Source organism: Eptesicus fuscus, chromosome 21 (assembly GCF_027574615.1).
Source record: "Eptesicus fuscus isolate TK198812 chromosome 21, DD_ASM_mEF_20220401, whole genome shotgun sequence".
In the NCBI taxonomy this organism is placed as follows: domain Eukaryota; kingdom Metazoa; phylum Chordata; class Mammalia; order Chiroptera; family Vespertilionidae; genus Eptesicus; species Eptesicus fuscus.
In genome coordinates this window covers 43,567,515-43,593,801 of record NC_072493.1, presented here as the reverse complement: position 1 = coordinate 43,593,801, position 26,287 = coordinate 43,567,515, and the positions used below count along the sequence as shown (strand labels likewise).

Below are 26,287 nucleotides of genomic sequence, written 5' to 3'. Positions count from 1 at the left end.
TCAGCTGCCTCCTGCACAGCCCCTACTGGGGATGTGCCCGAAACCAAGGTACATGCCCTTGACCGGAATCGAACCCGGGACCTTTCAGTCCACAGGCCGACGCTCTATCCACTGAGCCAAACCGGTTTCGGCTGTATCATTTTTTTAAAATATATTTTTATTGATTTCAGAGAGGAAGGGGAAGGGAGAGAGAGAGAAACATCAATGATGAGAGAGAATCATTGATCAGCTGCCTCCCACAGGCCTCACACTGGGGATCAAGCCTGCATCCCAGGCATGTGCCCTTGACTGGAATCGAACCCGGGACCCTTCAGTCCGCAGGCTGACGCTCTATCCACTGAGCCACGCCGGCCTGGCATGTTGTATCATTTTTTAAAAAAAAATTTTATTGATTTCAGAGAGGGAGAGAGAGAAACATCAATGATGAGAGAATCATTGATCGGCTGCCTCCTGCACACCCCCTACTAGGGATCCAGCCAGCAACCCAGGCATGTGCCCTTGACCAGAATTGAACCCGGGACCTTTCAGTCCACAAGCCAACGCTCTATCCACTGAGCCAAACTGGCTAGGGCTGTTGTATCATTATCAGTTCAGTCAGTCCCGTCATGGCCTTGGCTGTGTACCAAGTGTGTGGTCCTGACCGTAAGTATTGTGCTATTTCTTTTTTTGTTTGTTAATCCTCACCCGAGGATGATTTTAGAGAGAGGGAGGAGGAGAGCAAGAGAAACATAGATGTGAGAGACACATTGATTGGTTGCCTCCTGAACATGTGACCGGGGTCAGGGATCAAACCTGTAACCCATGTATGCACTCTGGACTGGGAATAGGGAATCGAACCCTCGACCCTTTGATGCATGGATGGTCACTCTAACCACTGAGCAACACAGGGCAGGCTCTCTTTTTGTACATTTTTATTTGATTTTTTTAAAGAGAGAAACATCGATTTGTTGCTCCACTTACTGATGCATTCAGTGGTTGATTCTTGTGTGTATCCTGACCAGGGATCTAACCGAAACCATGGGGTATCGGATAACACTAACCAACTGAGCTACCCGGCCAGGGCTGTTATTTCTATTATTATCATTCTTGTCTTTGGCCTAAGACTGCCCTCTCTCCAACTTCTCTCAAAGACCAGACACACAGACTGGAGGAAATTCTTCATTTTATTTGCACCACACCCCCCAAAGGATCACTCCCTGCCCTCCCTCACCTAGACAGAGCCCAGCCCCAACAATTTCACAAAACACTGCGTTCCTCCCAGAGCTAAACGGACACCCAGTCACCAACTACGGCCACCCCTGCCCTGCTGGCCTCCCCATCTGCCCCCACAGCCACTGGCTCTGTGAGCCGGCTCCCTGCACAAATGTATTTCCTAGGTCACCTGGCTTGCTTTATGTGCTTAATGATGTGGGTGTCATTCTTAAAACCCTCCCTGACTTTTCCCCAGAGGGCTCTGCTGTCTTCATCTGCACTCACTCTGCACAGCTTCCTGGCCTCACTGCCCTGAGGGGGAGACCCTGAGCTCCCCGGGGCCCCAGTCCCTCAGCTGTCACCTGGGAAGTGTTGATATTGACTAAGGCCAGACGTGTCATGGTTCTGGGGAGGGAAGAGGGGAGCAAAATCAGAAATGGACAAGGACACAAGGATAAAAGGAGAGAGAAGGGGGGGATGGAAAGAGGCTAGAGGCAGAGGGATGATAGAGGCACCCTCTGACCTCAGCCCCAGAAACAGAGATGAAGACCAGCGCCCCCTGGAGCCCAAAGCCCTGCCCATCTAGCTGCTGTGGGTCCTCTGGCTCCGAGCCTTGTACACCTCGATGAGCAGGTCCTTGACGTACTGGATCTCCCGCTCCACGGACTCGGCCCTCTCCCTCAGCTCGCGGTTCCGAGCCTCTAGCCCTTGGCACTCCCCCTCCAGGGCCTCCCCCTCTGCCCGCTTCCTCTGGCGGTACCTCAGGGCCGCTGACTTGTTCTGGTCTCTCTTCTTTTGCTTGCGGTCCCCTCGAGTGGTGGCAGGATTGGGGTAGGGGGCTGGGCGAGAGGGTGGAGGAGGAGGAGGGGGCTCCTGTGCTGGGGGAAGGGGAGCCAAGCCCACATCCCCCTGCCCAGCCTCGCTGCGGCAGTACATGACCAGCAGGTCGAGGGTATCCAGGGCAGGGGGCTGGGGGAGGTCGAAGGTGGGCAGGGGGAGCGGAAGGGGAGGGGGTGGTGGTGGTGGTGGTGGCGGAGGCGGCGGCTGTGGTGGTGGGGAGGATGGTGGAAGAAGTGGACCATCAAGGAAGAAGTCTTCCATCTGCTCCAGCTCCTTCTTGAGGAGGGAGGCCATGGCTTCCAGGTCAGGTGGGGGTGGGGAAGGCGGGGGGAGGGCACCTGAGGGGAAGGGGGGCTCCAAAGGGAGGAGGGCTGTAAAGTCAACCCGCTCAGTCATCCAGTCCGAGAAGCCATCACCTGGAGGAGTGGAGAAGGACAAGTTCCCTGAGTTCCTGGTCTTCCACCCAACGGGGTGCTCCCTCATCTCTGCTTCATCCATCTCATCCACTGAGTAAATCCTCCAACGAGCCCATCAGTCTACCAACTGGTCAATGAATCATCAAACCAGTCCACAAACCAACGGATAAATCAAACATCTAACTGACTGACCAACCAATCAACTAAGTGGATCAGTCAATCAATCAACTCTCCTGATCAACCAATTAACGAACCAGTCAACCAACCAATGATCCAAACAACAAAAGAGTCAACCAACCCTTTTGCAACCATCCCAACATCCTCTTTACTGATGAACCTGTATCTGTGGTTTCTCTGATGTACTCCGTAGTTTATCTTAAAAAGCAAACTAGATCCTGCACACCCTGTTTCATCTTTCCTCCATTCATTACTGAAGACCCACCAGGTTCCAAGCATTCGGGGCACACTAATGAATACAGTAATTCCTGCCTCAGGGCCTCTGCAAATGCTGTTCTCTCCACCTGCAAAGCTCTTCCCTTGGGTCTTATTGTGGCTCATTCCTTCCCATCCTTTAGGCCTCAGCCAAAATGTTACCTACTTGGCAAGGGTTTCCTGGCTACCCACTCTAAACTAGGTCCCCGGTGTCATTTTCTTAGCTCACTACTAAGCGTTTCCCACTTACCCCACAACCTCCTCATTTTATTCCTCTGGTCTGTCTCCCCACTAGTGTGAGCTCTAGGAAGGCAGGGATCATGTCATAATATTCCGTTATATTCCCAGCACTTAAAACAGTGCCCGACATATTACGGGCACTCAATAATGACTTATCCAATTAATAAATAAATGAATTCTTCCTCCTTCTACCCTGCCCCCCATGTCCCAGCTCACCCCACCTCCATTCCCCACCTGCCCTTACCTGTCAGGGGCTCTCCCCCCCCTGGAAGCCCGCCCTCCAGGGCTCCCCCAAGGACCTCATAGGGGCCCAGGGGGGCAGGGGCCAGGGGGAGTTTCCCATAGTCTACAAGCCAGCCCAGCCCGCTAGCTGGGAGCAGGGCCCTGTCCAGCTCCAGCCCCAGGGTCGCCAGGAGTGACATGGCTGCAGCACAGGCGCTGGGCACGGGTGGCAGTGAAGGCGGCTGCACCAACAGCTGGGAGGAGGCTCTGCAGGTTGCTCAGCTGGGCGAAGACAGGCACCAAGGTGAAAGTGGAGGACCTACACGTGTGAGACAAAAGTAGGTGGGGTCATAGGCCACCCTCACTCACAGGGAAACCAAGCCACACCCCATGGCCGCGGGGTCCTCCCTCCCAATTCCAACTGGGATTGGGGCTACACACCACCCTCTCAGAATCCTAAATCTGCCCCTTCCCCAAATCTCTGAGCCCTACTGTTGTATCATAAATCAGCGGGTGAGATACAAGATGCCTTAATGAGCCAATTAATCAGGAGTCGTTTATTTCTTGAGGCCCAGAGGGAGGTGTCTCTTCCAAATCTCTGAGCAACACATACAGGAAGTCTCCCGTATTTATATTTTTCGAGCCTCTTTGTTTGCAGGTATTACAAAGGGCTCTGTGTGAATTAATTGTTACAGACAGTTGTAACCTTGAATTCATAACGAGTTAGTACTTGGCATAAGAATATGGGAATTATTATCAGTATTAGTCCATATTAGTCTATTACATTGGATGGCTAGTTTGCAAGGTCAGACAGTTAAGTTTATATTTTTCTATTATTTGAACTAAAAACAAAGTCACTTTATAGAATAAGAGACTGTCTTAAAGTGACAGAGTTGACAATGACAGAGTTTACAGGACTAGGGACTATCTAACAATAGTAGAGAATTTCAAACAACAGTTTTATACAAGATGGAGGTTACTATGCTTCACTACCACTCCCAAGGGAATTCTCTTTATGCCTGACTTCAAAATCCCAAGACCCAATGCTTCCAATACAGAAATCTAACGGTCTCCCAGGGAAATTTCCTTTAGCCACTCCCACCCACACCATAATATTCCACCTTAAAAGAACTCAATCCCAGGGGAATTTTCTTCAGTCACATTCCTCCTTCTCAAACATTTCCTTTAGGCCCCATCCCCTCCCTAGGTTCCATCCCAAATCAATTCCCAGGGGAATTCCCCCTGTTCCCCCGCACCCCCCACCCCCCCACCCCCGCTTCATCAATAGTATCCATTCGCATCCCATCCTTCCCTTTGCAGCAACCTCCATTGTCCAAGTCCCGCCCCACTGTTTATCTTAGCCCCACCCCTCCCCGATGATTCCCCAGAGGCCCCGCCTCTTTCTCCAATCGGAACCCCATCCCTCTTCTCCAGGTTCGCTTAGCCCCGCCCCTCACAATGGCTCCCGTAGCCCCACCCTTCCCGACGGCTGTGACCCTAGCTCCACCCCATTCTTAACGGGTTGTCTCCAAGCCCCGCTTTCCACCCTAGTTAAACCAGCACCCGCCCCAGCAGATGCCTGAATAAAAAAGAGGGCAGCTGTGCTGTACGACTAAGCAATGTGGAGCAGGGAGGGTGGAGGGGACCGGCGAACAGCCTCCACACCCCCACCCGTCCACACTTGGGCTTTCTCGCCGAAGGCCAAAGCGCATGCTCTGCCCCTAAAACGGTCCCAAGGCTCTAACGCTTCCGCCCTCCTGGGGGCTAGTGCGCATGCGCATGCGCAGCTGCTTACGGCCCGCCCTTCGCACAGAAATACGGGTCCTGGTGCGCTAATGCGCATGAGCAACGGCGCGCGGACAGATTCTTTCCAGAATAACAAATAAGTAAAGCCCTCTCTGGGGGCTAGTACGGCGGCGCAACCGCACGCGGGCCGTCCTTAGACGCCCAACATTCTCTGTAAGAAAGCACCCTTCCCCACCATTGGGCCGAGTGCGCATGCTCGGCAGCGCGCCGACGCGCGATTTCCCTCTTCTGCGCCTGCGCGACCGTGATCCCTCACTCTCGTCTCCCTACCCCCTTCTCAGGCCTAGTCGTGAAGGCCGCGAGCTTCGAAAGGGCGGGAAAGGCAGTTGGAGCAGGAGGGACGAGCGGTTACTCACTCCATGGCTGCGGAAAAGAGAGGCAGCAGCGGCCTCGGCTGAAGAGAGAAGGCGGGAGTGGAGAGCGCAGGCGCGGTAAGCGTGGAGACGGGCCGGGGGCACGGAGGGGTCGCGGCTACAGAGCCATGGCGGGGCTACGCGGGCGGAGGCGGTGTCGCGGTAGCGTGGGGAGAGATCGTGATCTGACGTGACCTGAGGATGGGGAATGAGGCGGCCCCGGGGACCAGGGACAGATATACCGGGGGCGGCGCAGCACGGCACGCCGGATCCTTCCGCGCCCCGCCCCGGCGAGGCCCCAACCGGCAGGCGGGCCTGGCCCCCTTCCCCCGGGGCTCCGGCCCCATCCTCCCTCGACCCCAAGAGTTCGGCCCTCTCCTTTCTCCGGCCTAGGGTCCAACTCCCTTTTTCTTCCGACCACGAGGGTTCTGGCCCTCCTTTCCCTGTGGCTCTGGGGTCCGGCCCCCTCCCTCTGATAGTCGGTCTTCTGCTCTCTTTGACCCAGCGGCCTGGTTTCCTCCTCCCTGAGACCAGCACTGGTTCATGTGTGGTTTACGTCCTTTCCTTTGCTTCACGAATTTCCGGCCAGCCACATGCTGGTGTCTTCATGCCCCGACTTACGACTTACGTCTCACCCTGAGGACCCTTTTTGTGGGTTAGTCCCGCGTGAGTCACAGACCTGCCATGGTTGGCCTTGGGAGAATAACTGAAATCCTCGGGCCTCAAATAGGTAGGGAACTGCCTGTAAAATGAGAATAAGCAACTGTACCTGATGAGGTGGTTTGTGAGAATCAGATGAGTTGATGCTCGGGAAGCCCCATGCACAGAGCCCAGCTCATACATGTCTGTTCGACGTATTTTATTACCAATGGGAACTCGGGCCCCCACTCTCACCCCACCCCCACCGCTGTAAGAGCCCCAGACACTTGTTGTTAATCCTTACCCCAGGATATGTTTTCCCGTTGATTTTTAGAGAGCGTGGGAAGGGGAAGAGAGAGAGAGAAAGAAACATCAATGTGAGATAGACACATGGACTGATTGCCTCCCACCCCAGTCCCAACCTGGGCTGGGAATTAAACCTGGGACCCTTCGGTGCTGGACCAACATTCTATCCACTGAGCCACACAGGCCAGGCAGGTCAAGAGCCTCAGACACTTGACTAACCAACGCCTGCTAATTCTTGTGTGTTATTCACTTTAAGGTGGCAGTTTTCAGCCATCCCACCATCACCCGTGCCAAATGTTGGATGTTCAGCCCCATCCTGACCCACGGATGCAGGGAATCGGGCATCATCGCCCCCCACTCCACCCTTTTCACCATCCACTGCCCACCTTCCCTTAGCCCTGTCCACAGCACTGCTCTCGGGCCAGTTGGTTCGTTCTTCTGCCCCTGCTCCCCACTTCCTGAGATGTCGCCCACTGGGTTAGTCTCACAATCCTGCCAAAAACAGGGAGATCTGTACCTCCATTTGTAACAGGGAGCGTCCTAGCCGTTCCTTCCCTGTGCAGTGGGCCCTCCACCATCCCAAGTGGGTGTTGGTCTCTCCTCTGCGGCAGAAACCTCTCTTTCCCGCCCTGCATCTGTACACATCAGGACGTTACACCTGGAGTTCAACCTTCATCACTTTTATGGCAGTTACGGGACTGAATCAAAAATCCAAAGAAGTGGGGTGGGGCGACCCTAATCCTGAGAGTTATGTGGGGAATAAAGATATGCAGGCTCCCCCCCACCCTTCTCTAAACATGCAGGAAGTCCTTGGGCTCTGACCACTTTCCCGTAGAGCACTCACTGTCCACTCTGCCAGTATTCGAGCACTTGCTCGATATTCCCTTGAGTTGGTAGAGGCTACATTAGTACCTAGACATCACTGAGTAGCAGTTAAGATCATAGATCTGGAGCCAGGTTGTTTGGGTTCGAACCCTAGTTGCACCCCACGTACTAGCTGTGTGACACTGGCAGTTTCCCTTACTTTCCCATGCCTCAGATTCCTTGTGGTTTAAGGCGGGGGCAGGGGGGGCATTAATAGTATCTTAGACTAGTGCCTGACACACAGGGGCTGTTGTTATTATTATTATTATTATTATTATTATTATTATTATTAGGGTGGGTATGTTTTCTCTTCATTGCTAAGCAGTTAGGGCTTTAAAACTATGACTGGTGCCCTGGCCGGTGTGGCTCAGTGGATAGAGTGTCAGCCTGGACACTGAAGGGTCTTGGGTTCAATTCTCAGGTAATGTCACATACCTGTGATGCAGGTTCGATCCCTGGATCCCCATTGGGCTGCATGCAGGAGGCAACCAATCAATGTGTCTCTCTCACAGCGAATCTTCTTCTCTCTCTCTCTCTCTCTCTCTCTCTCTCTCCCCCTCCCTCCCTCCCTCTCTCTCCCCGCCCCCCACCTCCCTTCCTTCTACACTCTCAATAAATGGAAAAAATATCCTCAGGTGAGGATTAACAAAAATAACAAAAACTGTGGTCTTCTTCCTTTTAAATGAAACTTAAGGACCAACCTTCCACTTGTCAGTAGAGATTTGAGCAATAATGGGGAGATTAGGGTAGTGTTGGACAGACTGCTGGCAGTGAGGAGGCACAGTCAATCCCCTCCCCCCCCACTCTCTCTCTCTCTCTCTCTCTCTCACACACACACACACACACACACACCCGATCTAGGTTATGCGCTGAGACTAGGTAGAGGTTTTGTTGTGTTTGTTTTTTCGGTTTTTTGTGTTGTTGTTTTTTTACTTTTTATTTGGAAGTAATTTTAGGTTTATAGAAAAGTCACAAAAATGATAGTATAACCCTAGCCGGTTTGGCTCTGTGGATAGAGCTCATGGACTGAAGGGTCCCAGGTTCAATCCCCAGCCCTGGTCGGGGCTCATGCAGGAGGCATTCGATGTGTCTCTCTCACATCCCTGTTTCTCTCTCTGTGTGTCTCTTCTGCTCCCTTCCACTCTCTCTAAAAATCAATGGCAAAATATCCTCGGATGAGGATTAGCAGAAATAAAAAAATTAAATTAAACTTTAAAAGATAGTACAGAGTTTTTGTATACCCTTCACCTAATGTCCCCCATTGTTGCCATTGTTACACTTCTATTAGCTAAATTTCAACTTTATGCTGACTTCACTGGTCGTTCCCTAATACCCTTTTTTTGTCCCAGGATCCCTTCCAAGATCCATATGACATTTAGTCATCGCATCTCCTTCGCCTCCTCTGGTCTGCGGCAGTTTCTCTGACTTGTCTTTCATGACCAGTGCCAGTTGGGTATTCTGTGGAAAGTCCTTCAGTTTGGTTTCGTCTCATAGACTGGGATTATGGGTTTTTGAGAGGATGGTCAGATAGGATATTTTTAAAAAATATTTTTTATTGATTTCAGAGAGAAGGGAGAGGGAGAGATAGAAACATCAATGATGTGAGAGAATCCTTGATCGGCTGCCTCCTGCATGCCCCCCACTGGGGATCGAGCCCACAACCCAGCATGTGCCCTTGACCGGAATCGAACCTGGGACCCTTCAGTCCACAGGCCGATGCTCTATCCACTGAGCCACACCAGCTAGGGCTAGGGTGTTTTTTAATAACTGGACATGAACTTGCTCTGTATGGGAATCATATTGCTGGCTGTGTGCAGTGTATGCTGACGGAGAAAACATTGGGGCAGGGACCCGGGTGCCTTTTCTCTCTGTAGCTGTTGGATCCCAACCAGTTCAACCCTGGTGCCGACTGCCCCACCCAAGGCCTTGACTCAGTCATGCTGAGTGGGTGCCAGTTCTCACACTTAGCTGCCTAGGCCTTCCAAGCATATTCTCATTTATGTGCAGGGGGTCATTAGTGGCTGCCTGTGAACCCAGGTCTTGGCACCCCGAGTGTGCTTTTGTGCCCATCCATGACCGGACCTGTGGCCCCTCCAGGATTCAAAAGCCTCAGCCTCCCCCAGCTTCGAAGAGTCCTCCAGGGTCCAGGTGCCCCAGCCCTTTCTACTCGAGCTGGGGCTGGGAGCATGGGTGGGGCTGTGGGGGATTCTTTTTCAGTTCGGAAGGACCAGATTTGCGGAGTGAGGTGACAGTTGCAGGCAGGTTGCATCATCCTGGCTCTTCGGTGGGAGGCGGAGTGGAGGGATTCTCTGGGGGCCTCAGGCCACCTGGCAACAAGCTCCTGATTAGGGAGCCTGGATCTGGGAGAGGCACCAGCACAGCAAGGGAGGGTAGTGGAGGGGGAGGGAGAGCAGCCACCTGTGCAGAACCCGGAGAATCTGAGGTGCAAGGGCAAGAGGAGCCTCAGCTCATAGCGGCTAACCCACGGTCTTGCAGAGGGCAAGCTGAGGCCCCAGGAGGTGAAGGGCAGGCGTTTATACAATCACACTGCTGGTTAGAGCCCAGGCCTCCCAACACTTCACAGCTTCCAGGCTCTACAAGCCCCAGGGCGAATCTGTCTGCTTTTCTCAGATCTGACCCCCAGGCCAGGGCATAGCCTGCTGGGAGGCCACCAAGCCTGGCCCTTCGCCTCTAGTTTGCTGCTGCGCCGTTGCCAGATTCTAATAACTCTGACTTGCCTCTCCCCATCTCCCCTGCCCGAGAGGAGGCCCTCCTGTACTATTGCAGCAACCCTCGCTGGTTTCCCAGGTCAGGAGACAGTCTGGCATGATGGAAAGGGCACCAAGTTTGCATCAGATGGACCCAGGTTCCAATCCTGAGCCTCTGCTACCTTCTGCAAAGTGGGTCAGAACGAGGGCTCTGGAGCCAGCCTGCTGGGTCCACATCTCAATGCCATCCTCTATGACTCTCAGCAAGTGGCATCTTCTCCCTGTGACACAGTTTTCATCCATAACGTGGGGTAAGAGGACCCACCTCTTAGGGTGGTTGTAAGGAAACAGATAAATGTGTGTGAGATTGCTAGAACGGGACCTGCCTAGTTATGAACATTAGTTATTTCTCTCTAAGGCTTGGGGTGCCAGGAGGATTGTGTGAAATGATGTAGGTAAAACCAGTGGCACTTAATTCAAGGATCTCCGAATGTTTGTTTCTCCTCCTGTCCCCGTCACACTTTGTTCTGCTTTCATAGCGGCCGAACAGACAATGTTTGTGTACGTGACTGTTCCCCTGAGCACTTAGAAGGCAAGGTCATCCTCCCTCCCTGTGCTGCTGCCTCAGTAGGCATCGGTTCGCTTTGCGGGGGAGGATCTTTTTACTGATTTTTGAGAGAGAAACATCGATATGAGAGAACATCGATCAGGTCGCCTCCCATGTGCACCCCAACCGGGAATCGAACCCACAAACGTTTTGTTGTATGCTATGACACTCCAACCAACAGAACCACCCAGCCGGGGCGGCGTCAGTTTACTTTTAAATGAGTTGCTCGTGCACAGAGGCTGGGGAATTCAATACTGTTGTCCCTGAAGAGGCACCAGGGCAGGTATCTGGGTTATGCAGGCCACGGGGGCAGAGTTGGAGGTGGGCGTCCTGGCAAACAAGGGCAGGAAGGCCAAGGCCAGTTCACTAGGGGAAAGGGCAGCTCGGGGCACAGGTCTGCCACGTGGCCTATCGGCTCAGAGTCCTCCGAGCCCCTTCCCGTCCCTCACTCCTGCTACTCCTTCCTCGGCAGAAGTAGCCAAGCTCTTAGAACCTAGTTAGGCCCTGCACTGCGCCCTCTGTGTCCCCCTCAATGAGCTTCTGTATTAGTTTCTGTGCTCATTGTTCTAAGAAATTGCCACAAACTGTTGTGGCTTAAAACAACACACATTTAGTTCCTTTGAGTTCCGGGGACCAAAAGTATAAAGTGGGTCGGCGGGGCTGTGTTCCTTCTAGAGGCTCCAAGGGAGAATCCGTTTCCTGGCCTTTCCCAGCTGCTAGAGGCCACCTGCATTCCCTGGCTCGTCGCCCCTTCTTCACATCTCTCCAGCCGCTGCTTCCATCGTCACATCTCCTAGTTCGCCATTGATCTTGCCCCTTCTTTTAGAGGCCCCTGTGATTACCTAGGGCAGTGGTCGGCAAACCGCAGCTCGCGAGCCACATGTGACCGACATTCCCACTTCTTCTAACGCCACTTCTTCAAAATAGACTCGCCCAGGCTGAAAACCGACTTCTGCGCATGGGCCACGAAGTTTCAATCGAACTGTACGTGCGCACCCGCACGTGGTATTTTGTGGAAGAGCCACATTCAAGGGGCCAAAGAGCCGCATGTGGCTCGCGAGCCGCCGTTTGCCGACCACTGACCTAGGGCCACGCAGATCATCCAGGATGTCTCCATCACAAGATCCTTGTTTTAATCACAGCAGCAGAGTGCCTTTTGCCACGGGAGGTCTCTTATTCACAGGTTCTGGGGGTTCGGGTGTGAACATCTTTGGGGGGCCATTATCCAGCCTACCACACTTCCCCTCTTTGAGCCTCAGTTTCCTCATCTGGAAGATACATACTAGGGCCAGCACTGGGGTGCCCCCTCCCTTACATGCCCACAGGGACTCTAGGAAAAGTACAGCTGAAGGTAATTGACAACAGAGTGTCCTGAAGCTTGGGATGTCATCACTTGCCACTATTTGGCCTCCAGCAGGATGCCGTGCCCCCTTGTTGCTGTTGCCTCATCAGTAAAGTGGGGACAGTAGGGCTAATATGTGAAAAAGCCTAAGATGGCGCTGGCTCAGTCAGCAGGCCATCCTCACAGACCCTCCGGCCCTGTGTCGGGCAGGCCACCGAAGCCCTGGACCACCCAGACGGAGCAGGTGCTGCTCGGGGCGGCTCATTTTGCTGGGCAGCAATGCCAGCCTCCTGGTGAAGCACTTCTGACTTCACAGACGTTGGAAACCCAGATTTTTCTGCAAGATCCAAGTTTTAAAAGGTTGGCAAGTAATTCAGAGAAACGCCAACAAACCCCAGCGTGGATAGGCTCAGGCTGTGGGCCCTCCCTGACCCTTGTGTTCAGTGGTTTCCCCGCCCCCCAGGCCTGTGATTCTCTCTGCTCATAGCAGAGAGCAGAGGAACCGAGTCCTCCTCCTTCCAGTCCTGGGTCTCAACCCTCTCTGCTGGACTGACCAAAACGGAAAAGGCGCAGGTCTGATCGGACTCAGCCCAGACCCACAAAGTCTGGAGGGCAGTGTTTGTGGGGAGCGGGGAAGGAGCTCTCTAGAGAAATGTCCTTGGGAGTCAGGTGCCTGTGAAGGGCCGGTGTCTCTGTTCCCCTCATGTTCCAGTGGCCACCGGGAACACACAGAGTGGAACAGCTTGGGTCTCTTGCGCCTTGTAGCCTGGGAGGCTGCCCACCACAGGGATCTGTGAGGTGGCTGGGGAAGGGGGTGTTAGGGTTTATAGGAGCTGGGCTGGGTTAGGTGACAGGGAAGCAGGGCTTTGCTCTGGATCGGGTGCTATCAGGAAGCAGGGACAAGTCCATCCCTGAGTGTTGTGATCTTCTCCGGAGGGTATAGAAGCACTGTGGTAAGTTAAGAAGCAGCCATCAGCGTTTGGTCATTTTTGTGCTTTGAACAATGTTCATGTTTTTGTCCGTGTTGAGACGCGATTCCAGAGTGGTCTGGTTTTGTCTCGGTCCATCGCGATCAGAGTGGTGTTGCCGATGGTGCTTCTTGAAATTATGTTCACCATTCAACAGGGGAGCACCAGGGCCAGACTGGCAGGGCTACTCTTTCTTCCCTTTCTCACAGCTGTGTTCATCCTGCCCAGCCGGGGGAGGGGGTAGAGAGACGCAGGGCCGGGGGTGGGGCAGCTGTGCTTGGCCATGGAGGGACAGTTCTCGTGAGGTCACTTGTGCACAGAGGAAAGTAGCAGAGCCTGAACCCAGCCAACACCCACTGGGATGGCCAGTCACAGTGGGAGCTGAGGGGAACGAGAGGGAGGTTGAGACGGAGGCAGGAAACCACAGCAGGTAAACCTCACAGGCACCCAAGGTCCCCCAAGTGCCCCCTCCACAGGCATGGAGCACATTGAGGGTCAGTGGTCAGCAGAGACCTGTGCCTCAGCCTGGTTAGTTCAAGAGTCCTTTGTCCTTCTGCCCATGCCCACCCAGAGCAGGAACGATTCCTGAGGGGGTAGACAGGAAAGAGCAGCTGATGTCCTCCCTCTTCACTCCAAGCCAGAAGCTTGAGAAGGCAGACGGCCCTGAACCAGATCCAGAATGAGACCTAAACTACCTGGAAGGTGACAGAGGTGGTCCGGGAAAGGGGTACCAGACCTGGCACATGATGTGTGAGAAAGTGTCACATTGGAGAGGCTCATGGGGTCCCAGCTCAGCTCTGGGGCCAGTCCTAACTTCCTGTGCACCTTTGGGCAAGTGACTTAAGTTCTCTGAACTTCACTTTGCTTAAAGCACTGCCAACAGGGCCCAGCACAGAAGGTCCTGGAACCTTAGCGTGTGGTTGATATCCAGGGACAGGTAGAGGCCGTGGTTGCTTCTGATTCTCAGAATCAAAGCCACCCTGTCCCCACCTCTGGGGGCTTTCACCTGGTTCCCAGAGAAACCGTCTCCATGGTAACTGTCTGCCACAACCTGGCCAGGACTTTTCCCTCCCTCCCCCACTGACATCACTGCCTCTCCCCTGGGCCATTGGTGTTGATTACAGGAGAGCGGCTGCGGGGGAGCACATGTGTGTGTGGTTCTGTCTGAGCAGGTGTGCTTGTGCCTTAGCCTCTCTCCAGGTCTTTATTTTTATTTTTTTTATTTTTTGAGAGAAACATCGATGTGTTGTTCCACTTATTTGTGTATTTGTTGGCTGCTTTTTGTATAGGCCCTGACCAGGGATTGAACCCCAAACCCCACCAGGCCCAAGACCTTTGTCTTATTCATCCTGACTTTGACATGTATGTTGATGTTGGACAAGTTACTTAACTCTAAAAGGGGAGATACTAATGGTACCTCATGGTGAGAGGAGTGAGAGCTAAACCAATTAGTACATGAAAAGCACTTATAATAGTACCTGGTACATGCCCAGCCCGCGTGGCTCAGTGGTTGAGCGTTGACCTTTGAACCAGGAATTCACTGTTCGATTTCCAGTCAAGTCACAGGCCCGGGTTGTGGGCTCAATCTCCAGTAGGGGGCGTGCAGGAAGCAGCGGATCAATGATTCTTTCTCATTGATGTTTCTGTCTGTCTCTCCCTCTCCCTTTCTCTCTGAAATCAATTATATATATAGTACCTAGTATAAAGCAACCCTGGACCCACTTATTCCATTGATGAGCATTTAACTGTGATGGCCAGCAGCTAGTACAGACAGTGGGATACAGCAGTGGAAACAAAAATCCTGCCTCTGGTGGAGCTGACATTCTGATGCAGAAACAGACAATACACAAGACATTGAATTTCAGAGTGGTGGTTCTAGAATCTTCCTTCAGATCTACTCTTCTGGCTTTTAACTTTTCTGCGCATGTCTTACCTGATTTGTTATCCCTGTGGGGAAAATCGCTGTTTGTCCCACCACCTGAGCTCCTCTGGGTACAATTCCAGGCCTCAGAAGCAGAAAGGAGAGTGTAATTGCTAATTAGATGTGAAATGACTTCTTGGGGTAGAGATCCTGTTTTCAAGGGAGAGGAAAGGAGAAGGTGGAGTCCAAGAAGCATTTAGGTAGCAGCTGAGGCAGCCTGAGTAGCAGGCAGTGTCGGTGCCCGGCCAGGTTGGCTCCCCCGGAGAGCTAGCTTCCCCCTCTGTCGGAGCAGGAGCGTGCACCTGCTTAAAAGCATTTCCAGGATCCAGTGAGTGAGAAAAAGAACAGTGCATCTGGCATGCAGCCTTTTGTGTACCAAAGGGGGAGAGTACAAACTGGGCATTTGCTTAAAGACATTGAAAATCTCTGGAAACGCCGAAACCGGTTTGGCTCAGTGGATAGAGCGTCGGCCTGCGGACTGAAAGGTCCCAGGTTCGATTCCGATCAAGGGCATGTACCTTGGTTGCGGGCACATCCCCAGTGGGGGGTGTGCAGGAGGCAGCTGATCGATGTTTCTCTATCATCGATGTTTCTAACTCTCTATCCCTCTCTCTTCCTCTCTGTAATAAAATCAATAAAATATATATTTAAAAAAAAAATCTCTGGAAAAGAGGCACAAGAAGCTTAACAGCTTGTCTCCAGGGAAGAGAGCTGGTGACGGTGGGGACAGGGGGAGGATGGAGACGGTGGTGTTCCCTGTTGTACCTTTTGAATGTAGAACCATATGACAAACTGCCTCTTCACAAAAAGAATATAATTTTCATTTTAAAAATAGCCACCGCCGAGTCATTGGGTGGACTGTGAAATGGAACACGTGGGATGAAGCCTCCTTGGCAGTTAGTTTGCAGTAACATTTAGGCCTTTAAACAGTAAACACCCAAACGTGCAGTAAACCTGGAGGGATCCCTTCATGGGGTGTGGCCTGGAGAAAAGACAGGTAGCGTGACAGGCAGTGAGGCTTTCCGTGGCCCCTCCCCCGAGGAGCAGACAGACAGACACATGCACCACGTCTCCACACGGGTCCCTAATACTTAACACAAGTCAGTTAGACCTGGGAGGTCGGTGTGTGCTGGTCCCCAGGGAGGAGCAGGCCGGAGGAAGTTAGGACTGGAGTCCCAGTTGGGCGTCTCCATCCCACCCTTCCTGTTGGGGATACCGTGTACTGTGGAAGGAGACGGCCTTCACACGGAGCCATGCTCTGAGGTTTCCGTGCTGCTGATGTGGCTTAGAAAAACTGCCCTGCCCTCTCTGGCTCTGTGCAGCTGCTACCAGAGTTGGCCATGGCCACCATTTCCCAGCAGCCTGGGTGAGTCTTTTTAAACATAAATCAGCCCTAGCCTGTTTGGCTCAGTGGATAGAGCATCAGCCTGTAGACTGAAGGGTCCAGGTTCTATTCCGGTCAAGGGCACATGCCCAGGTTTCAGGCTCTATCCCCAGTAGGGGTGTGCAGGAGGCAGCCAATCAGTGATTCTCATCATTGATGTTTCTCTCTCTCTCTCCCTCTCCCTTCCTCTCTGAAATCAATAAAAATATATTTTTTAAAAACATAAATCAGCACAGTCCTGTCCGAGCCTTTGTGTTGCTGTCTCTGTGGCCTAGAAAGGACACTGCCTTGGCTAAGATCTGGTTAGCAAGCCATTCGTTGCTTATCGCATGAAATAGCTAATTCCATGGGGGAAAGTTCACACAGCCAGTGCCTGTCCTTCCTGGGCACCCGCGTTGTCGGCAGCTCCACCAGCTGGCCGTGGGCAGAAGGCCAGGAGCATTAGCTCCAGTCACTCCCCAGAACTCCGTTAATAAGTTAAGATTTCCTGGGCTCTGAGGATGCACAGGCACGCGATAATAACAGAAGCGCCTGACAGGGATCAGACCGTTTCCTCTTCACAAAGACCATATGATCCACGAGCTCTGCCCGCCCCCCCCCCCCCCACTTTTTTTTTAGGAGACTGAGGCAGGGGGATGAACCTAGAATCTGAGCTCCCAGGGCTAAGAGTAGAGAAGCAGGGACTCAGGCTGATAGGCTGTGTCTTGCCAGGTACTGACAGAAAAGAACCGGCAAAGGCCCCTGCCCTCGGAGCGCACAGAAGTCCGCAGGGCTTACTAATGACAGCTACAGGCCTGCTGCCGCAGCCCCCGTCCCAGCCCATCAGTGGACTGCAGACCTGGAGTCAGTCCTGAGCCCCATCCAGGAGCCCTCGGAATCAAGCCAGGACTCCTTGCTGCCCCCATGAAGCAGCGTTTCTGCTATAAAGGAAGGGGCGGGAACAGGGGGCAGCAGCTCTCTGCGCCCCGGTGGATGAGCCTCATGGGGGAGGGTCACTCAAGCTTCTGAGGGGGAGCCGTGAAGGGCAGCAGTGGGGCCAGGAAGGGAAACTCATGGCTTTGTCTTCAGGAGACGGGCTAGCCAGGCAGACTGCCTGTGTGCCCAGGCCCAGCCCCACCTTCCCTCAGCCTGCTGCGCCAGCCACGGTCATACAGGAGCTGGCCTGTGTGTGCCACTCCTCCGCAGCCGTCTGCCCAGAGACTCTCATTCCTCTTTAAGACTTCATTCTGCCCTGGCTGGTTTGCTCAGTGGTTAGAGTGTCGGCCTGTGATTCCCAGTCAAGCGCACGTACCTCGGTTGCCCCATAGGGGTACATATGGGGGAAGCAGTTGGTCGATGTCTCTCTCATATCATGTAGGTGTTTCTCTGTCTCCCCGCCTCCCTCCTTCCTTTCACTCTCTTCTAGAAAGTAATGGAAAAAATATACTCGGGTGAGGATTAAAAAACAACAACAAAAAGACTTAATTCTGCCATCTCCTCCTCCCCTGCCCCCGGCAGAACTTGAGGTCTTGACCTTGGAGAAGTCATGTTGTCTCTGAGCCTGTTCCCTGCTCAGTGTGCTGCTACCTAGTGCTCCTAGCCTGGTGCCCTTTATACAGGCTTGTGCCCCAACCGGTGGCCCTTTGGTGCATGGGACCACACTCACCAAGCCAGCCACAGTGGCCAGGGCCCCATATCCTTCTTAATCCTTTATTTCCTCTTGGTCCAAGGCTGATGTCCTCCCATTTTTGTTCCCAAACACCCCTGTTCCCGATACCTAAGGAGAGGGATTGGTATAGGGAGGGAGGGAAAGTCCCAGGACTCAGTGAAAATGACACCTGCCCCTCAGCCACACTGGCTGCCTGCTGTTATCATCCCATCTGAGGACTTTGTTCTGGCTCCCCTCCCTCTCTACCTCGAATTTTCTTTCCTCAGTCTGCCTGGTTAATCTCCTCACCCAGTGCCGGTGCCCCCAGCTCCCTTTCATGCTCTGCTTTCTCTTGTTCCTCGTGCATAGACCGCACAACACGATGGTGACTTATTGGGACGATTGTTGTTTTTCTGTCTGCTGGGCTGTAAGCTCCATGACAACGGGGTCCCCTCTGTCTCGTTCACAGCCATATTTCCAGGGCCTTGAGCGCTGCCTGTACATAGCAGGTGCTCCAAAATATTTGTTGAATGAATGAATGTTCTACTGTAAAGAATTTGTTTACTCTCTGTGATCTCACCTTGGGGGACCGGCCTTTTTCTCTTTGTGTTATGACTGTACAGAGTAGGGCTGAGTAGATATTAAAGTTAGGAGTTTAGTGACAAAAGAACTAAAGATAGAGGAGGTGAGTGGACCTGGGCGAAGCTGGAGGTGACAGCAGAGAACCCTGGGGCTCAGCCAGGGGTGGGTTGTGTATGTAGGTGGGATCCAGGTGGGTCTTTCTGACTTCCCTGGCTGGGAAGGCAAGTAGATCTGGTTTGAAAAAACTTGGGCAGCAAGGGACAGGCTCTGCCAGTATCTCCGTCAGTGACCTCAAGGAAGTCCCTTCTCGTGGCCTCGGGTTCATCCTGGGTGAACTGCACACGGCAGGGCTGTGCTGCCCGGCCTAGGCACGCGCCCAGCACACGCTCACTCTTCTCAGGAAGGCCCACTTCTCCAGTTTCTGTTCCTCCCGCTTTCCCCGAGCACCGTCAGTTTCTCTTTTAGGAAAGCTCGCCACTGTGGTCAGAGTGGGAAGCCTGTGTCAGCTCCTAACAGTGTGTCAGCTGCACTTGTGGGAAATTCCCAGAATCCTAGTTGTGGGCGGCTTTGTTAACTGGGACACACCCTGCAGACCATCATCACTTTATTTTATTTTGATGCAAACTTACACATTTGCTCTTCCCCTCGTATCACAGCACACTGTCAGGGGTCCCCAAGACCACCCTCAGATTCGGTGATTCACCGGAAGGACTCAGACCTCAGCAAAGCTGTTAGGCTCATAGTTACAGTGAGTGGATAGAGATCAAAACTGGCCAAGGGGCCCTGACTGGTTTGGCTCAGTGGATAGAGCGTCGGCCTGCGGACTGAAAGGTCCCAGGTTCGATTCCGGTCAAGGGCATGTACCTTGGTTGCGGGCACATCCCCAGTAGGAGGTGTGGGAGAGGCAGCTGACAGGTTTTAATAAGCTTCTCTTAAAAAAAATTGGCCAAGGGAAAAGGCACCACAGGGCAGAATCCAGGAGAGACCAGGCACCAGCTTCCGTCGTCTCTTCCAGTGGCGTCACACAGACAGCGCTTAACGCTCCCAGCAACGATGTGTGACCACACACTGTAAGCCTCGCTGCCCAGGCTTTTTATTAAAAGTCTGTCACATTTTTTACTCAGTGTCCAACCCCTCCAGAGGTCAAACTGATACTGTGTGGCCCAATGCCCCATCTTAAAGACACTCTGTACCGGGCAGGACACGCTAAGGTAGGTATGTCAAACTCGCAGCTGGCGGGTTGCATACCTCATTTAAATAAATGAGGCTTGCAGCCCAAACGAGACATGCAGCCCACTGACCGCGAGTTTGACATGCTTGCTCTAAGGCAGTGGTCAGCAAACTGCGGCTCACGAGCCACATGTGGCTCTTTGGCCCCTTGAGTGTGGATCGGTGTTAGAAGCACTTCTTCAAAACAGACTCGCCCAGGCCGAAAACCGACTTCTGCGCATGGGCCACGAAGTTTCGATCGCACTGTACGTGCGCGCCCGCACGTGGTATTTTGTGGAAGAGCCACACTCAAGGGGCCAAAGAGCCGCATGTGGCTCGCGAGCCGCAGTTTGCCGACCACTGCTCTTAAGGGCTTAGGGGTTCCCTCCCAGGAGCCCATCAAGGGCCAGTCCTTTGTTTGGAATGTGCAAGGTTTGGACAGCTCAGGCCTGCTGAGTAACCTTTACTGCACACACTCCCTCCAGCCACACCAGTCATTCAGCGCCCCAGAAGCACACCTGTCTCAGCCTACTTTCACCAGCCTGTCCTCCCCATCTTCTGGTTGATCCCACATCCTTCAACACTCAGCTTAGGTGTGTGCTTCCTGGAACCTGGGCCAGAGAGCCTTGTCCCTGCTCCCACGTGTGACCCAGCCTGTCTGCCCCTGCCTGGAATCGAAGCTGATGTTTGCCATGTCTCTGGCTGCCCTGCAGAGGGGGCCAGGCTTAGTAACCTCTCTGGGCCTCACTGTCCTCGTCTGTAAAGTGAACCTGCCCCAAATGGGCCTGTTTTCAGGAGAAAGTGAGCAATAAGGCATCTTAAACACAAAGATAGGCTGGATCAATGAGCATGGTTTGCCATTATTAGTAGATCCCTGGCAGCTGGGATGTTGGAAACAAATGACGCATTTGATAAATGGCAAACCATAAACCAGACAAGCCCCCACAGAAGATTTTTTTTTAAGTTTTTTAATATATTTTATTGATTTTTTACAGAGAGGAAGGGAGAGGGACAGAGAGTCAGAAACATCGATGAGAGAGAAACATCGATCAGCTGCCTCCCGCACACCCCCCACTGGGGATGTGCCCACAACCAAGGTACATGCCCCTGACCGGAATCGAATCTGGGACCCTTCAGTCCACAGGCTGACGCTCTATCCACTGAACCAAACCGGTTTCGGCTTTTTTAAGTTTTTTAATAGTATGAAAAACAAAGACCTTGGTATAAATGCTCTTCGGGAGAATTTTAGCTGCAATTTATTAATAGCTAAAGTTCTCAGGGGCTGAGGAACTGAGACATGTGGGTGGCTGCTAACAACAAACCCGGCGTGAGGTGGCTCTGCAATGACAGGTGCGCTCGCTCACGCAAGAAGGGCTGGGTGCCAGCGTGCTTGGGGCCTCAGACACTTGCTGTGGCCTCTTGAGAGTAAAGAGGCTTTTCTCTGAAGCCCCCAGAAGAGCTTTTTAAAAATGTCCAGGCCAGGATCCTGCCCCCAGAATGACATCCATCATTAATCTGGCAGCATCGGATTTTTTTTTTTTTAATTGAATTGAGAGAGAGAGAAAAGGGGGTATTGATTTGTTGTTCCACTTGTTTATGCATTCGTTGGTTGCTTCTTGTATGTGCCCTAACTGGAGATGAAATCCACAACCTTTGTGTAGCGGATGATGCTCTAACCAACTGAGCTACCCAGCCAGAGCTCGGGTACCTTTTGAATGCTCCCAGGAGGTGCTAATGGGCAGCCTGTTGAGATCTGCTTAGGCTGAGCAGACTCACCAGTAGCATGGGCGGCTGTGGGGTCCTCTCTCCAGAAGCACATGGCTGTGTGGAGGAGAGACCTGGCAAAAAAATAACAGGGTTCTTGGAGGAAGGCAGAGGGCGAGGTGGAAGTTGGGGAGGGGCAGCTACAGTGGGATGGGGATTGACAAATTGCTTTAATCTGAGCCTCTCTTCCCCCATCTGTGCCCTGTGGCCATCATCTCAGCCTCCCTGGTAGGCTGATTGGGGAGTTAGCTGAGGGTCCGGCTGAGGAGTGTCGGTAGCACGGGGCTGGGGTTAGCTGCCTGGAAATCCCGTCTCTGCGTTGGAACTGGTACTCTCGTCATGCAGCCAGAGGACCCACTGAGCAGTGGCAGCTGGACCATGAATTCATATTAAACTTGAGGTCAGCCACAACCCACATGTCTTCTTCATGAGAATTTCTTCATGGCTGGGTGTTCACAGCCCCTGCTGCTGAGTTACCCCCTTACTGCACAGTCCTCCTTCCTCACCAGCCTCCAGAGGCTCTCCCCAGAGTGGAAATGTGGGCATGTGCCTGTGCCTGGCAGCAGTGGCAGTGAGCGCCCTAACTAGTGCCCAACCATCCGCCACACTTAGCGCAGTAGCTGCTGCCCCACTTTCCTGCTGAGGGAGCTGAGCCTCAGAGAGGTTTGCTGTCCCTTGTTTGAGATTGGAGCGCGAAGGAGTCACAAGATCACGCCTCACTTTTGTCAGACACTTTCTACTTCCCAACTGTATTAGTTCGTTTTTTCTTTTTTTATTTCATAGAGGAAGGAAGAGGGAGAGATAGAAACATCCATGATGAGAGAGAATCATTGATCGGCTGAAGGACTCCGCCTTCAAGCCCTCTGATTGCGCGCTTGGGTTTCATGCCCACCCCTTAGTTAGAAGGAAGGTGGGGGTTGCTCCAACATGCCCTCTGCCCTCCTAAATGACGAGGGATGTAGGGATGTCCACGGATGGAGCCCTGCCATAGAGCTCAGCTTGCCAGGGCCTGTTTCTTGAGGTCCAGAAGGCCGCTCAAGGAGGCACGCTCTCCCCACTTCCCGCCGGCAGCAGGGAAACCTGGGGAGCAGATCCTAACGGTGTTGTTGGTGTGCTTCTGGTCCCACTTCTGAGAAGCTCCCGGAATCTGGCTGCCTCCTCGGGGACTGAGGTCAGTTCAGGTGTCTGCTCTTGGACTCCTCCCCATGGCCGTGGGGCTCCCACTCGTGCTGAGTACACGCAGGTCCCAAGCACCTCTCTCTCCCAGCGCCGACCCTCCACCCCGCCTCTCCTAGCTGACTTAGCAGGGTCCGGTTAGCAAGAGGAGAGGGGCCTCATTAGGACTTCCAGGCCCGCCGCTCTCCAAACCGCGCCCGTGCCAGTGAGGTTGCCTTTCCAAAACTGCCATCTGATCATGTCACTTCCTCTGCTTTAAAAATCTTCCCAAGGTTGCGGACGACGCTGACGATTTGCTTTGGGAGCTGGAGTAGCTGCTGCCCCCGGAGTCTGGAGCCATGAGCGGGTTTAATTTTGGAGGCACTGGGGCCCCCACAGGCGGGTTCACATTTGGCACTGCAAAGACAGCAACAACCACCCCGGCCACTGGGTTTTCTTTCTCTACGTCTGGCACTGGCGGGTTTAATTTTGGGGCTCCCTCCCAGCCCACTGCAAGTACCCCTTCTACCAGCCTGTTCTCACTCACTACCCAAGCGCCAGCAACACAGACCTCAGGATTCAGTTTTGGAACCACAACTCCTGCTACTGGAGGCACTGGGTTTTCCTTAGGGATCAGCACCCCAAAGCTAAGCTTGGGCAATGCAGCTGCCACCCCAGCCACAGCGCAGCCCGCTGGCTTCAGCCTCGGCAGCAGCACCCTCACCAACGCCATCTCCAGCGCCGTCACCTCCAGCCAGGGCACGGCACCCACCGGCTTTGTGTTCGGCTCCACCGCCACCTCTTCTGCTCCATCCACCACACCCGGGGGCTTCTCGTTCACAGGTGGAAGCACGTCCCAGACTGGGGGGACCTCCAATTTCAGCATTGGCTCCATGGGGAATTCGGCCCAGCCCACGACACTTGCTGGGTTGACCTTCACTCCAGCCACACCAGCCGCCACTGGAGCAGGAACCACCCAGCCGGCTGCTCCCGCACCCACTGCTGCCACCACCAGTGCTGGACCCACACTCTTTGCTTCGCTAGCTACTGCTCCCACCTCGTCTGCTGCCACCGGGCTCTCCCTTGGTGCCCCAGCAACCACAGCTGGAACATCTGGGCCTGGAATGCTGGGCTTCAGCCTAAAGGTTCCTGGAGCAGCTTCTACCGCATCCACAGCTACATCCACCGCCACCACCACCACCAGCACCAGCAGCTTCTCCTTGAATCTAAAACCCCTGGCACCAGCCGGGATCCCCAGCAATGCGCCCACTGCCATAACCGCTCCGTCTGGCCCCAGTGCAGCCACTGGGGTGTCCACCAGTCCTGTGATGACCTATGCCCAGCTGGAGAGTCTGATCAACAAGTGGAGCCTGGAGCTGGAGGACCAGGAGCGGCACTTCCTGCAGCAGGCCACCCAGGTCAACGCCTGGGACCGCACGCTGATCGAGAACGGGGAGAAGATCACCGCCCTCCACCGCGAGGTGGAGAAGGTGAAGCTGGACCAGAAGAGGCTGGACCAAGAGCTCGACTTCATCCTGTCACAGCAGAAGGAGCTGGAGGACCTGCTGAGCCCTCTGGAGGAGTCCGTCAAGGAGCAGAGCGGGACCGTCTACCTGCAGCACGCCGACGAGGAGCGTGAGAAGACCTACAAGCTGGCCGAGAACATCGACGCACAGCTGAAGCGCATGGCTCAGGATCTCAAGGACATCATCGAGCACCTGAACACATCCGGGGGCCCCGCCGACACCAGCGACCCGCTGCAGCAGATCTGCAAGATCCTCAACGCACACATGGACTCCCTGCAGTGGGTCGACCAGAACTCGGCCCTGCTGCAGAGGAAGGTGGAGGAGGTGACCAAGGTGTGCGAGGGGCGGCGCAAGGAGCAGGAGCGCAGCTTCCGCATCACGTTTGACTGAGCCCCTGGCCGGCTGCCGGGCCGCAGGGTCCCAGTGTGTTCATTGGGGGGTGCGGTTACTGTCTAGCTTTGGTTTGCAATGAAATACTTGTTTGATTGTCTGTTTCTTTCAAACAGTTGTGCTGTCGAGAGAACTGTTTGTGGTTTGAGTTTTTGCATTTATGAGCAGAAGTATTCTGAGTGTTCTAGTCTGAGTAGCAGCCTAGTAGGTATGCTTTCTCTGTATAACTTTTGTTTATCCCAGGCCCTTTTCTTTTTTTAAATATATTTTTATTGATTTTAGAGAGAGGAAGGAAGAGAAAGAGAGGAAGGAAAAACCCCCACACATTGATGTGAGAGAGAAGCATCGATCCGTTCCCTCCTGCACGCACCCCAACTGGGGATCAAACCCGCAACCCCGGGTATGTGCCCTTACTGGGAATCAAACCTGCAACCTTTCGGTGCACATGACAACGCTCAACCAACCCAGCCAGGACCCAGACCTTTTTCACCTACTGCAGCCTTCCACCTCATCCTGCTCACTCCAGCCAAGTGCTGGGAAGTGCCCACTCACCTGAGAGCCGTCTGCCTCCCAGCCCGGGTTTCCCGGGCAGCCTCTCTGTCTACCGCATAGTCATAGGTGCTGTGTAGAAAGACTTCGTTCTTGGGGAGACAGCAGCCTGGTGTAAGAGGTGCACATGTGGAAATTAGCCACCTGTGCAAAGTGACTTGTGACTAGAACAGGCCATGAGATAATGAATTTCACAGGAGAGATAGGGCAGATAGATGAGGGACTTGAACAAGATGTTGACAGAAGGGTCAGACTTGGGCCAGGGGGGTCTTTGTGTTGCCTGCCAGACACACCTCCTCGGCTTTCTGTTCTCTTAATGTTAGGCCACCCCACAGCCGTGTCAGATGGCCGTCCTGAGGGCCCGCACCACAGTGAGCTTGCACAGACGACTTGCCACTCTGTGTTGTGCTGACTGTTTACTTCTGTGCCTCCCTGTTAGATTGTGAGCCCCTGTGGGCAAGGAGTGTTTCTTGTTCCCCTTTGTGTCCTCAGCACAATCACTGTCAGATTTATCAAATGAGTGAACAATAGAGATGAAACCCGGCATAAAACGTTAGTCCATAAAATGCCTGCTGAAACGGCAGAGGCAGCCACAGACTTGGTTCTGAACTCCCGATGCCGAGGCAACCCTGTCAGTCAGTGAGGTCCAGTGTCTTTCCTGTCTCCACTTGCTGTACTCTGAAATACCCAGGACTGTATGTTGCTTTCCTAAATAAAATAAAATTTATTGTGGAACAAAAAATAAGCTGTGCTGTTCATGTGGATAACTTAAAAGGAGGAAGCTGGGTAAAAGGAGCAGGTTCCAGAAGACTGGAACTCAAAAACAAGCCAAACTGAACAGGACGTGGCATTCTCACTACACACACACTCAAGTCGTGGGTTCCGCTGATGCTGGTGGCAGGAGGACAGGAACACAGGGAACCTGTTAAGTGTGACGTTCTGGATTATAAGCTTAGAATACACATAATGTCATCTGTCCCCCTCCCTCAGGGTCACAGGTGTTGTCCGCAGCTGTTGACCAAGAGGCCAGATTGGGTGATGTTCAGATACTGGCCTGACGTTGCCCCTGCCCCCACTCCAGCTTCCCTGAGCCATGCTTGGCTAAGGAGTGCCACGGCTTATTCGGGAGAGTCAGTCCACTTTCCCAAGCCTTGATCATGAGTCATTCCTTTGACCACCTTGAGCTCCTGAGGACTAGTGTCCCATCTGAGCAGAAGCCACAGAAGAGGGAGGGGAATCAGTGAGA

The 26,287-nt window shown here is 53.4% G+C and overlaps 3 protein-coding genes across 5 annotated transcripts in view; 2 read left to right on the top strand and 1 right to left on the bottom strand.

Moving 5' to 3' along the window:
* Window positions 1-52: 52 nt before the first annotated feature.
* Window positions 53-5,566, bottom strand: ATF5 (activating transcription factor 5). Of its 2 annotated transcripts, XM_054709984.1 has the most exons (4): window positions 5,504-5,566; window positions 3,364-3,660; window positions 1,952-2,447; window positions 53-1,596 (listed from the first exon to the last, which is right to left on the bottom strand). In XM_054709984.1, the coding sequence occupies exons 2-4, from the start codon at window positions 3,539-3,541 to the stop codon at window positions 1,473-1,475; spliced, it is 798 nt and encodes a 265-aa protein (XP_054565959.1). In that variant the 5' UTR covers window positions 3,542-3,660; window positions 5,504-5,566; the 3' UTR covers window positions 53-1,472. The 2 variants fall into 2 exon arrangements, with proteins under 2 accessions (XP_054565959.1, XP_008152552.1); XM_008154330.3 differs by having other exon boundaries at window positions 53-2,447.
* Window positions 5,490-26,287, top strand: part of IL4I1 (interleukin 4 induced 1) — a 34,189-nt gene continuing 13,391 nt past the window's right edge. Inside the window, exon 1 of the mRNA XM_028129514.2 lies at window positions 5,490-5,578. The gene's annotated coding sequence lies outside the window, so the exon portion shown is untranslated. The remainder of the gene's footprint in view (window positions 5,579-26,287) is intronic.
* NUP62 (nucleoporin 62) lies at window positions 5,515-25,777 on the top strand. 2 transcript variants are annotated; one of them, XM_008154331.3, is made up of 2 exons: window positions 5,515-5,578; window positions 22,870-25,777. In XM_008154331.3, exon 2 carries the CDS (start codon window positions 22,936-22,938, stop codon window positions 24,490-24,492), a length of 1,557 nt encoding a protein of 518 aa, XP_008152553.1. In that variant the 5' UTR covers window positions 5,515-5,578; window positions 22,870-22,935; the 3' UTR covers window positions 24,493-25,777. The 2 variants fall into 2 exon arrangements, with proteins under 2 accessions (XP_008152553.1, XP_054565958.1); XM_054709983.1 differs by lacking the exon at window positions 5,515-5,578 and adding an exon at window positions 21,796-21,821.